Source organism: Haplochromis burtoni, unplaced genomic scaffold (assembly GCF_018398535.1).
Source record: "Haplochromis burtoni strain Fernald_Lab_line unplaced genomic scaffold, NCSU_Asbu1 Contig_201, whole genome shotgun sequence".
Lineage (NCBI taxonomy): Eukaryota > Metazoa > Chordata > Actinopteri > Cichliformes > Cichlidae > Haplochromis > Haplochromis burtoni.
In genome coordinates this window covers 355,970-368,705 of record NW_024582562.1, presented here as the reverse complement: position 1 = coordinate 368,705, position 12,736 = coordinate 355,970, and the positions used below count along the sequence as shown (strand labels likewise).

The following is a 12,736-nucleotide window of genomic DNA, read 5'->3' as shown; positions in this document are numbered from 1 at the left end:
CCAAAGTTTTAATCTGATGTAAAATGTATAAAGTCCATTACTGTATATAGTAACTATTAAGTCTAATATACCCTAGTAAGCTATAGTACTTTTTCCATCTGTGCAGTTCTGTAGAAGAAAGATGTTGAATCTATTTAATTATTCTTGAAAAATAATTGATTTCTGTGCATTTTTTTTCACACTGCATCAGATTAAGGTTGATTATGTCGATTAAGCATCATGAGGTGGAGGGTGGGTGGTTCTGGAGTTTTGGAACCCTATTAGTTGGGTTGCTTAATATTTAAAATACCAGAATAGGGAGGATGGTGCAGGTTTAAGTTTATTAGATTGATCAGTTTTCTTGAACTATGAAATTTTTTGGGTGCAGTGTATTTTTTGCATACAGGTATAACAGAATAGCTTTAGTGTTTTTGTTATGTTTTTTAAACTTGAGTATAAACATATACAAAATACAGCAAGATATTAAAAAAAACAGCTTTATTGATTGAAAACACACTATATCGGATTCATATCGGTATCGGCCGATATCCAAATTTATGATATCGGTATCGGACATAAAAAAGTGGTATCGTGCCATCTCTAGTTCTAATAGAAAGTCTTTGAATTTTCAAAAAAGCCTTTATATCAGAGTGAGTGGTTAATCGTAAAATAAATACAAATTTATAGTCTAGGAAAAAAAAGGAGGAAGCTTCATTAAATACCCACCAAAGTCTCCGACGTGTCAACACGGAGTCTCAAACCCTTCAATCAGCAGAGCAATCTTAACTTTTTGTACTGAAGCTGTCAGTTATTCAGCCTGTGTTTATCCTTCTTTACCTTTGGGTCCAGCTCACAAATCAACTCAACGTGTCTGACTCGACATGACAGCACCAATAAAGTTCTGCTGGTGAGAGGAATGAGGCCCCGGTTTGGTTGTAGCCTCAGCCTCAAACATAGTACAGCGAGTAGATGTTTCTGACACCTTTGTTTCATTGTTTCTGTGAGGAGCGCAGCCTGATTTGCTCTGCCTGTCAGTCTGTATGCGTCTGTTGTCTTTTCACCCTCTATCTGGTGTCTGTCAGCTGTAGTGTTTCTTCCTTTAAACTTTTGCATCTTTTCTCCAACCACTGTCTCCGTCTTTGTCTTCCTGTTCTTACATAAAGAAGCTACAATATCAGAAAACTAGGCCGCCTTCAGCCCTCTCATCAGATCTAACTGATTTGCTTAATTGTCTAAAGAAAACCACAAAGTTCTTGACTCTATCTCACCGTCTGTCTTTCAGCATGACAATCATGCTCGTTTTGGTGTTCGCCGACAGCGAGTCAAAACTATCGGACGCAGACTTCCAGCCACACAGAGCCCATGTGAAATCCATTTTAATGAGAGGGACTTAGAAAAATGAGGGGACGCAATAAAAACCAGATTTGTCAGCTGTGAACTACGTGAGAGATGCTGTCCATGTGTGAGCCTGAGCAAGATTGAAAGATTGGTCATCCATCTGCCTGAGAAAAACCGATGCAGGCAACCAAAGCCCATCGAGACGCTAGCAGTTCCATTTATTTCTGTTTTTTAAAATAAAAATCCAATTTTTTTTCTGTGCTCTCCATTTGTTGGTGTGTGAACTTGAATGTCACAAACCTGTTGCCATGGGGGGAAAAAAATCACTTATAAAGGTAACAAGGGCACGCTAAACTGTGTGAACGAGAGTTTGTTTTCAAGAGCAGAATTTCCCATTACAGCAGTTCCAGCTGACCCTCTTAGCACAGTCTTGATGCTTAATAACACTCTTGTGTTCATGCTCCTTTTCCCCCCCACATGGGTTCCTCTTGATCGTTGCTCCTCTCATTGTGATTGGTTCAGATTGTATTGGCTGATGGGTAATGATTAGCAGAGCCCTCACTAACCAGCCTGTTAATTAGCCCAACTGTGTTTCCCATCGTCCAGCGTGGAGGACTGGCCCTGCTCTGTTTGTCCGCGTCTTCACTAGGCCTTTCTGTCTCGTCCCCCTCATTAGCAGGCTGGAGTGGCAGGACAATCAGGCAAAGCGCTGTTCCGAGCTTTGCATGCTTGTACACATGCACACACACACTGGCGCGGTCCCAGGAGTCCTTTTATGGCTGGTGATTGTCATTCGCAGCTGGCTGTGTGACCTTGACAGGGATAACAGAAGCATCACTGAGGGATGCTACTGGATACTCTTCCTCTCTCTCTCTTTCTCACACACACACACACACACACACACACACACACACACACACACACACACAATACACACACACACACACACACACACACACACACACACACACACAGGAGTCAGAATACTCCCTCGTTCTCCCTTAAAAAGTACAAGGACGTGTAGTGTGTGTGGAAGGCTTTTGCATGTTAATGACTCAGACTGATCATGTTTTCTTTAGACTAACTTTATATTAAATATGTGTTTTTCATGAAGATATCTTTGTACATTCAGTCGTGTCCTGTGCATAGCCTATGATTCAGTGTCCTGCAGAAGTTAAAATTATTTTCTGTTTGACTTTAACGAGTGTCTCACGTCGATGGGGAGAATTTTTGGCCCACTCTGAGGTTTGCTGGCATTTGTTTGTGCACAGCTCTCTTAAGGTCCCGCCACAGCATTTCAGTCAGACTGAGGTCTGGACCGTGGCAGGGCCAACGCAGCACCTTGATTTTTGCTGCTGTGCTTTCGATCATCGTCTTGTTGTACGACCCAGTTTCGGCCGAGCTTTAGCCTGACGTCTCACTCTAATCAGATGATGAACAAAGGAGTTCATAGTCAAATCCATGAGTGCAGCGTTCCCCTATGACTGCAAAACAAGCCCAAACCATCAGAATGTACTGGGCAGTCACAATGAGGTGTTTGTACTGACATGCTGTGTTTTTCTTACCAAGCAGGGTGCGGTGCATTATGGCCAGACATCTCCTTTTTTAACCAAAAAAAACGTTGTTTCCAAAGTTTGCTCAAATGCAACTTTGCAAACTGTAGCTGTGCTGCAGTGTTCTTCTAGGAAACAAGAGGCTTTCTCCTGGTAAACAGCTTTTGAAACCAGCAACTCACTTTACTTCAGTCTTAACTCTACTCTCCTCCATAGCTGCTCGTCTCCTTACTGGTAGTGGGCGGCGTGTCTCTATTATCCCTGTCCTTGCTGATCTGCATTGGCTTCCCGTTAAGTATCGCATTCAATTCAAAATCCTGCTGCTTACCTTCTGAATTATTAACAATATAGCGCCAAGCTACCTCATTGAGCTACTTAGATCATACACCCCTGCTAGAGCATTAAGATCATCTTCCCGGTCACTCCTGGTACTGCTGAGATCTCGGCTGAAGACTAGAGGTGACCGCGCGTTTGCCTTGGCTGCACCCAATTTATGGAATAACCTCCCCATCGCTGTCCGCGAGTCTGATTACATCCATTCCTTCAAATCGCGGTTAAAACCCCGCTTATTTAGCCTCGCCTTTTCTACCAGTTAACGCTTGCTTGATAGTTAGCTTAACGCTTATTCTTATCTTCATTTTAAATTTTTTTTGACTGTTTTATCCTCTACACTTAGCCTTCTTTTATGCTTTTATATGCAGTTCTTTTGCCTTCGTGTGTTTTAATGCCATTCAAGCTGCTAGCACGTTTTGGTACCTTGCCATAGCCCTCATCCTGTTACTTCATCTTACCCTCTTGCATGTTAAGCACTTTGGTACACCACTGGTTTTTAAATGTGCTGTATAGATAAAGTTTGTTGTTGTTGTTGTTCAGCTTTTTTTCTAGTCGTGTTCTGTAGTAAAGATTGACATCTAACATGCTGATCCAGGCTTATAATTTATTATGTTATTTTTTATTTGCAGTTTATCTGAGCGTTGGGGACTTTGGGGTAAATTTGTCGCAGCATCCGCTTCTGGGTAGATTGTGGCATTATGTTAACGCACAGTTGAATGCTCCAGAGCTGCAAACTTTCCAAAGTTCTGTTTTTACAGAGGTGCTCACACCTGCTCATGATTCATTAATAAAGTGCATTTGATTAGCAGTAGCTTACTGCTACGTATAATTCTCACGGAAGCAGTAAGGCTGTACTCGGTATTTCAACTCCTGTTTCACATCACTAATCACAGGTATACAGCTACACACACCTATACAAGGTTTTATTCCTCGTCCACCCGACATTTTGCATACGCTGGTTTTAACACACCAAAACCAATCATAAACTTACACACTCTGCTGTTGGTCTTATTGTTTTGCTGCTCATTTTTTTCAACAAGCTGCTGTTTGGTGTTGCAGAGCAGCAGCACACCTCTTGTCATCTTCCTGCAGTATCACAAGCACCGCAGTCTTTCATGTATGCTTGGGTGGTAATGAGATCTGATAGAAAGAGGTGAGATTCTCCCATCAGTCCTCCCACACACACACACACACACACACACACACACACACACACACACACACACACACAGGGAGACAGACTCAGTGGAGACAAAGCCACTGGGAGCACATTTCTTCGCCAGCATGCGTGTACATCACAGAGAGTATGTGTCGTGTGCACAGTAAATTATCACGCTGGGGCCCCACAGAGACATCGTCTAATCAGCCTAAACTTCTCCTGACACTTCAGCTACTCTCCAGCTGAAGTTATTGTGCCTTTATCAGTGATCTCTCCCTCTCCCACAGTCCCTACATCCGCCTCTCTCACTTATTCTCTCCTCATCCTGCCTCCCTCTACAACTGTTCTTGTTTTTCCCTTCACTCCCCCCCACGCCTATCAAAGTTTGATGCCAAGCCATCTGTGAATCCAACTAATGTTGCACCTCATTCTTTTTCACTTCTCTTCATCTGACCCAGTTTGTCACTCTCTGCAGGTGCTGGCTGTCACTGTGATTACAGACCAGAAATATCTCTGTCTTTAATGACAGCAGTGCCACCTGTTTGAGTGTGTGCAGCGCTGGGTTTTGTTTTCGCGTTCTGTCCTACGAAGACGACGTTTTACGCCGTTCTAATTTTTAATATTGCCATTTTTTTAAAGAAAAAAAAAGAAAAACAAAAGCCAAGAGGAGATATTCTCAGCATGCAGTGCTTATTCATAAAAAGCTGCCTACTGCTAAGCTTTTTTAAAAATGTGGATGTTTCTTTATGTTTTAAAAAGAAGAAGCACAAGAGGAAATGGAAAAGGATGACTATATAAAGAAATATTGATGCTTAACAGAAGAGCTAGGATGGACATATTAGAGAGAGTAAGAACCGGGGGACCAAGGAGCCTTAGAGCGAGAGGGAGCAGAGGGAAAAGATGAAGCAGGACATAGAGATAAATGGCAGAGAGCTCTGGAGAGGCTATAAGCATTTCAGCTTCATCTGGTGCAGGCTTGTAACGCTGTAGTCTCATGTCCCATGCTCTTTCAAGTGGGAGTAGAAAGGCCTTCATTTTAGCTGCTGTCCCATTGAAGTGTATTCTCATTAAAGGCAGCCTCGTGGCATTTCTCTTATCACAGGCACCATACAGGGTGACCATTTAGGTCCTTGACACAGCGACAGTGTTGAGGCCCAGAGTGCTGACACTGGTGATGACCCTCGGCGTGCTTCTGTGGCATTTAGAAAGAACAGATTTATAGAAGTGCTGGATTTCAAGATGTTTTGGTTTCCTTTGTTTTCTGAACATTTTTGTGTGATTTACTTTATTTATTTTTGATAAGTTTAAAAAAAATACACAACGTGAGGTGTGAGCTACACTGATCCATAAGACGAGACAGGAAATGAATCATTCAAATGAAATCACACAGACACACACACACACCCCTTATCTTTACTGTTTTCTAGTCAGTGTATACAAACTTGCCAAATATTCTCAATTCCTACAAATCTCTAATCACTCATTAATTTGGCCAATGAGGTCAGAAGTATCTAATTCTATATCCTTACCTTTTGGGGGTAATGATTTCTAGAGCTTTTAAAGTTGTCATGGTTTTGACAGCCTGGTTCTTCGGGTCACAATGTTTTGAACAGAACATTTGTGAATATGCAGTGTAACCTCATAATTCATAAGAAATATGAAGATGTAACATACCGTATTTTCCACACTATAAGGTGCACTTAAAATCCTTTAACCTTCTCAAAAATCGACAGTGGGCCTTACATATGAATTCTGGTTGTGCTTACTGACCTCGAACCAATATTATGTGCTACACGGCGCTCAAAAATCTGTCAAAAATGTTTTAGTACAACTTTAGTAAGCTATGAAGCCGCACCGCTTGATGGATTGTTGGAGCATTACGGCTGCCGTACTCAGGAGCCTCGTGGAGTAATCTATTCAATTCAATTTTATTTATACAGCGCCAAATCACAACAACAGTCGCCTCAAGGCGCCTTATATTGTACAGTAGATTGTACAATAATAGATACAGAGAAAACCCAACAATCATATGACCCCCTATGAGCAGCACTTTGGCGACAGTGGGAAGGAAAAACTCCCTTTTAACAGGAAGAAATTCAAACGTACAGCTCTGCTATCACTTCCAGCATAAATGAAGACAGAAAACTAAACAGCAGTGACGTTTGTAGGGTTACTGAAGTTGGGCTAGCTGGTATATAATGATGTGCTACGTGATCGCTAGCTACACAGCTATGTTAGCATAAACAGAGTGAAGCTGGAGGATGAACGCTAACTTTTTTCCACTCGATAAAAGCCTTATGGTTTATTTATTCCTTTTTATTTTATTATATTTTTTTAATATATTATATTTTATTGTATTTATTTCTCATTTGATATATTGACGATGAAGGTGGTGTTTAGTTATAATAGTGTGTAATCCAGATAATCTCTCACTTTTTGCCCTTTCAGGAGCTTTAGTAACTGTTGCTAGATTTGTTACTAAAATGCTTTGTTCTGTCTGTTTTTCTTTTTCTGCACCGGCCTGTTCCTGTTCCTGGGGTACCCGCTCATGCTGCTGGCTATGACAGACTCATGTGAGTGCCTCTATCCAAAAAGCACCGGGGTCAGATCATTCCCGCCTCAGAAAAAAGAACCGTGAGCCAACTAGATTGGCAGAATTCCTGAAAAGCATCGCTGCTTTGTTCACAGTGTTTAATTTAGCGTTTAGTTCAAAACCTTTTTCCTGTGACCTAAATAACAACAATGATAAAAGCAACAAAACATAACATTTTCACTTAATTATTAAGAAAAACTGTTTTTTATATGAATTATTGAACTGTTCCACTTATATCACTGGAATCTGATGATGCATGTGCAAGCGGTCGCAGCAGGCCTCCAGTGCTCAGGGAAATGATGTGAAATTTCTTGTTTCAGATGAGATGAATTTACCAACTGATGAAATTAAATCAAAGTCTGTTATAAAATTTTAATTGGTAGTTATCAGGGATTTGCATCACCATTGAAGCCTCTGCAAGCTTCTTTTACTAGAATGAATATGTGTGTGTGTCCATATGTCTGCAGCTGATTTCAACGGGGGAGCCAAGGGAACAAATATTCCGAATGACAGGCCCCGGTGCTGACCAGGATCCCAAAGGTCTCTTCACCATTGACATGAATTCAGGAGCCGTGTCAGTCAGCCGCTCAGTGGACCGTGAGGCCACAGACTCCTACCAGGTCAGCATGTGTTTGAGCCGTGTTCAGATCTGGTGGTTATCACTTTTTCATTGTTTCACTGATTCACAGACTCCTCCACACATTAACTGTCACTTTCTTTATTTCTCTTTTGTTCTCAAGTTATTAATATGTTTCAATAGTTCAAATAGAATAGAAATAGAATAGAATTCAACTTTATTGTCATTGCACATGCACAGGTACAGGGCAACGAAATGCAGTTTGCACCCATCCAGAAGTGCTTTAGTGATATAGATATATTACAATAAATATTAGCAATAATATAGATATGTGAGTATATTACAGAAATGGGTCTATTATGGTATGTTATAATGTACACGGTATGAAGTATGTTGTGAATATTCTATAACTATAAGTATGTACAGGCTGTAGTGAGTACAAGCTATGTACAGGATATAAATATGAAAAACTATACAGAATATGAAATAAATAACTTTACAGAAATCTGAGATATACAGCTATACAGAAATGGGAACTATGCAAGTTGTAAACAGTTGTAGGATTAAAAATTATCGAATGTACAGAATGATTATTTACACAGAGCTATACAGTAGTGCAGACTTAAGATAAGTGAGATATAATTCCTACAGAGGCTATATAAAGCGCTAAATAAAGGTTTCTTTAGTGTCACACTGACACCTGGAAACATACAAAAATAAAAAAATATCAGAATAATTATTATTAGTGTTGGTGGTATTTGGATGGTCTTTGTATTCAGGCAGTTTGTGTCATCAGTCAGAAGCTTGAGGTTTCTTTTATGTTAAAAGAACGTTAGAGTCTGTTTGAGGTGTCCACTAGTGTTTCTGCCCTGGGGGGTTTCAGCCTAACGAAAGCCATCTCCCTTAGAAAGGAAAAGAAGACACTGGCAGAGAAGCTCTGCGTTTTAAGTCAATTGATCTTATCCTGTTTTCTGAAATCAGGCATAAAGGCATAAGTGAGGGTGTTCAACTGGGTGCAAGCTGTTGATAAGCTAACTGGAGTTTTTGAAAAGCCAGAAATAATTCACTCTGTAAATACCAACAGATGTGAGAGGGGCGCGCGAGCAGGACAATTAGAAACCCTGATGAAAAATCACATGCAAGCTGACATGCACCATTTTTTTTCTTTTGCACTGCTCAGTTACGCGTGTAGTGGTCAGTAAAACACAGTGGCTGCAATCTGCTTACTGACAAGAGCATCCAGTGATTTAGCTTCCCTACAACTGTCTCCTTAAAAACATGTATATAAAATATCAGTTTCTGTATTTCGTGTATAAATTATTCCAAATAAATGATAAATGGTCGATCAACAGCACAGGAAGAAGATGCTGTCATCCTGACTTTAGCAGAGCATGGCTAGCTGCTGGCTTGTGCAGACTGCGTCACATCTATAGCACCTTGCTGCATCCCAGAATCCAAAGTATCCGTGGCTACAGGAAGGTTTTTAGCTCAACCTTGTAAGATACAACTGCTAGTTGGTTCTGCACTGGTTTGATGCACCACAAGCAACGTGGGATATTTAGCATGCAGATTAGCAGCCAGGAATCAAACCACCAACGTTTTCTCCTGAGCCACCTCAGTGCGACTCCTGTGTTCACATCTGCACAAGCGAATCACACCAAGGAGGGAAAATGGACCAGAGTTTGATTTAAATCGCCGTAAGACTTTATGAGACTTGTGTTTTTGGCGTTTGCTAGCCGTCCAGATTTGAGCCGTTTTCTGTGATACGTGTGCTCATCCATTCTTTCTGCTTTCAACACATTCATTTCAAGAACTGGCTGCTTGCTTGTTACTTACTATATTTTACCGCTTTGGCAAGTGCTGCTGTGTCAAAATAATCAATGTTATTGACTCTGCTTGTTAGTGGTGACATTAGTGCTGGCCGGGTTGAATTGTATTTTCAGTTTGGCTTCGAAAGATGATCCAAACAAAATAAACATGATGATATCAGTTTTTATATTTATATGAGATTACTTTTCTGTCTCATTTGTTGTCATTATCGAACTCTTGCTTGTGCCCTGGAGTAGACTGGGATCTGCCCGGGGTGTACGGCATCCCTCACCCTATGACAGCGAGGATAGCCTCCAGCCCGTCCCTGAGAACTCTTCTTTTTTCGTATAAATCCTCCACAACCCCGTCTTTCATCTTTTCCCATATTATATTCACACTTGAGCCTTGGCCAACATGCCACAAAGTCAACAAGTTGTAACACGGTTTCCGTAGGCGACCGTGTGGAAGGAGAAGTTTGCACGTAGCCGTCTCTGTTTCCAGAATTTCCGAGGGACTCTCACCCAGTCTGCTTTTGGCACTGTGACAGGGGTGTCAGTCAGCTGCCAGCTTTGGCGCTGCACTGCTCCCTGTGGCTTCCTTGCAGGTCTCTAAAGACACACAAATCTGCTGCTGCCTGGGCCTTTGTTACCCCTGTCTGTCCCTGCGCACACCCCACAGGGACCTCCAGTTACCTTCACTGCAAGGGTTTTATGGTTAAAAAGCTCTTTGTCTGGGTGCAACTGTCAAGTGGACGACCCTGCATGTTTTATTTTTATTTGCATTATTCTGATGCGACCAAATGTGTCTGAATGTTTAAAAGAGGAAAAGCAGCACAACATCTGTCTTTGAACGGGGATTTTAAGCCCACTTTCACCAGCTTAGACAAACTGACATCATTTTAAACATTAGTGTTGTTTTTTGTGCTTGAATGAAAATCCATTGCAGTCCAGAATCCATGGACGTCACCAAATGCTGTGTTTTCTCTCTGGAAACATTGTGCCACCTTTCTTTGTTTGTGCATCTTCGGGTTTTTCTTCAGGTGCCTGATCCAGCCACTGAGAAACTCTTTTGCACTGAGCTTTGAGTCCTTATCTCTTTTCATTGTGACACCCAGTCTGATCAGTTTCGTAGCGTTTGGCAGAATCTGAGCGTGTAGCCCTTTACACTCAGCAGTCACATCATCATTAAACACTAGTGGCCTGGTTCCACTGACAGACTTAGAGTCCATGCCTATTCCACAACATTTCCTCCACCATGTTTGACAGGTAATGATATGTTTCACATCATGAGCTGTTTTTCTCCTTCTCTATACTTTTCATTATTTAAGTCTTGGTTTCGTGTCTTTCAGATGTTCTTGAGTGTAACCAGTGGTTTGTGCCTGCATGCATCTGTTATTGACAGTCATGCTGATGCCTTGTTGTTGTAGACTGTGATGATGATGCAGCTTCCTCCTTGGAAATGTTTGAGACTCGATGTTATGAAGTTCTTTTCAGGGAAATCGTTCGACCATCAAGCCTTTCAGGTGTTCTGGTGTTGCTGAGGTAGCTGCTCTATTTATGCATTTAGGAACATACCAGATTGTTAGCTTTACCACTCCACATGGTTTCCACTGTAATTGAGCGCTGTGAATAAATATAAGTGTCGGTGAATGCAATACTTTTTTTTAAAATAGTAGTGGTGGTGTACAGAGGCAAAATGACCGAATGTGTGTCACTGTACAAAAACCCACAAAGCAGCAGCTTTAAAACAACCTCTCTTAACTTACAGTTTTTGATTTAATAGCTCAGTGAAATAAAGTTTTTGGGTCCAACAAAAGTTTGTACGTTAAACTCTGTGGAAGACGACAGAAACTGTGTTGAAAAGAAGAAGCAGAGCAGCGAATAAATATCCAGGGACATTTTCCATTAAAAGAAAATGGTATTGTATTCAGTATGGAGACGCTCAGCAGAGACACGTGATGGCACGGTGACTAATGTGAAGGACTCAGAAGAGACGGTAACAGAAAGTATGGGAAATGGGAAGGCCTTACATTTTCATGAATAATAATGATGTATTTTTTTAAAGTATGAAGATGTGGAGTCAGCACCACATTCAAACGCTGTTTAATAATTAGTATCGCTTTTTAATAGAGGAGCTGAAGTTATCTGTGGACAGTATTCACACGCTATTAGAAAATCTGATTTATTAAGCAGGAAACTGTGATCTTAATGTTATTAAGAAAGTGTTTTTCCAAAAGCAGCCTTGAGTGATTTTCTTGCCTCACGTAGATGCTGCTTCTTCATGACTTTATAAAGCAGCTTTAAAGGTAAATCTTTGAGGTTATTTAATAGAAAATATGATACTGTACGTATTATTGATTAGTGTGTGATGATTTCTTCTAAAAAATTGATTCATTCTTCTAAACGTAAAATTAAAAATACACTGGTTGTTGTTACCCTGCCATCTTGAAACCAGTGGCTGAGATGGACATCGTTGCTCTGCATATCTGTGTTTATGTTTTTGGCTATAGTAACACTTACAAGTTACTTTTAATTTAAAGATCACTAATAGCTCTTTCAAATGACATACGTGATTTGCCCACGCACATTTTCCTCATCATCTTTCTCATCGTGTCCTCCTCCTCTGCACTGCTCTCTAAGCTAACATTACACCAGTTAATGATTAAACGTCTTAAAAATCAAACTTTCCCTCTGATGAGCAGTTTGATTACATTCTCACATCGTATAAGTTTCATTGCAAAGTTTCCAAGTCCAACAAAGTTAGATCTGCTTCAAAGAAAGTTTCACCGACGCCAGCGAACAACAGCGCTCACAGATGGAAAGGAGCAGGATTCCCTCAGCTCACCTCATTATCACTCCACCGACTCCATCGACTCCATCAAGCTCCTTGCACAAAGCTGAAGTAAACGGCAGCCTGCAGCACTAAAGGTGACAGAGTTGAGTGTCTTGTTTAGTTGTTTATGCAATTGAATTGGGAGGTGCAAGAAAACAGAGATCATGTGACTGTAATCTATAATCTACAGACATGTAGGGCTGAGACTTAACGTGCTGCACCATCATCAAGTCATGGCTTTGGTTTATAGACCTCTGTAGTCACCTCTGGTTTCAGGCGTCCACACCTAGAAGAAGTCCCAACAGTAGTACTTTGTTGTGTTGTGTTATTTTTTATTTTGTTTCGGTCAGAAATTGTTACATTTGGGAACGAAGTTGAAGTGCTGGAGTGTGCACACTAGGGGTGCAACGATATTCGTATCGATATTGAACCGTTCGATACAGTGCTTTCGGTTCGGTACGCATATGTATCGAACAATACAAAATTTGTAATTTATTTTATCAACTTTCCTTCTGATGATGCTGTCTGTGTTGAGCGCTCAGTGAATCTGCGTTCGACTACTC

At 40.9% G+C, this 12,736-nt stretch overlaps 1 protein-coding gene across 2 annotated transcripts in view; it reads left to right on the top strand.

Moving 5' to 3' along the window:
- The window catches only part of LOC102299304 (cadherin 13, H-cadherin (heart)), a 227,279-nt gene that overhangs the window by 6,561 nt on the left and 207,982 nt on the right, over window positions 1-12,736 (top strand). For both annotated transcript variants that reach the window (XM_042226214.1, XM_005935766.3), the window contains exons 2-3: window positions 6,930-6,935; window positions 7,423-7,575. In XM_042226214.1, the coding sequence (XP_042082148.1) occupies window positions 7,462-7,575 (114 nt within the window). In that variant the 5' untranslated portion in view covers window positions 6,930-6,935; window positions 7,423-7,461. The remainder of the gene's footprint in view (window positions 1-6,929; window positions 6,936-7,422; window positions 7,576-12,736) is intronic.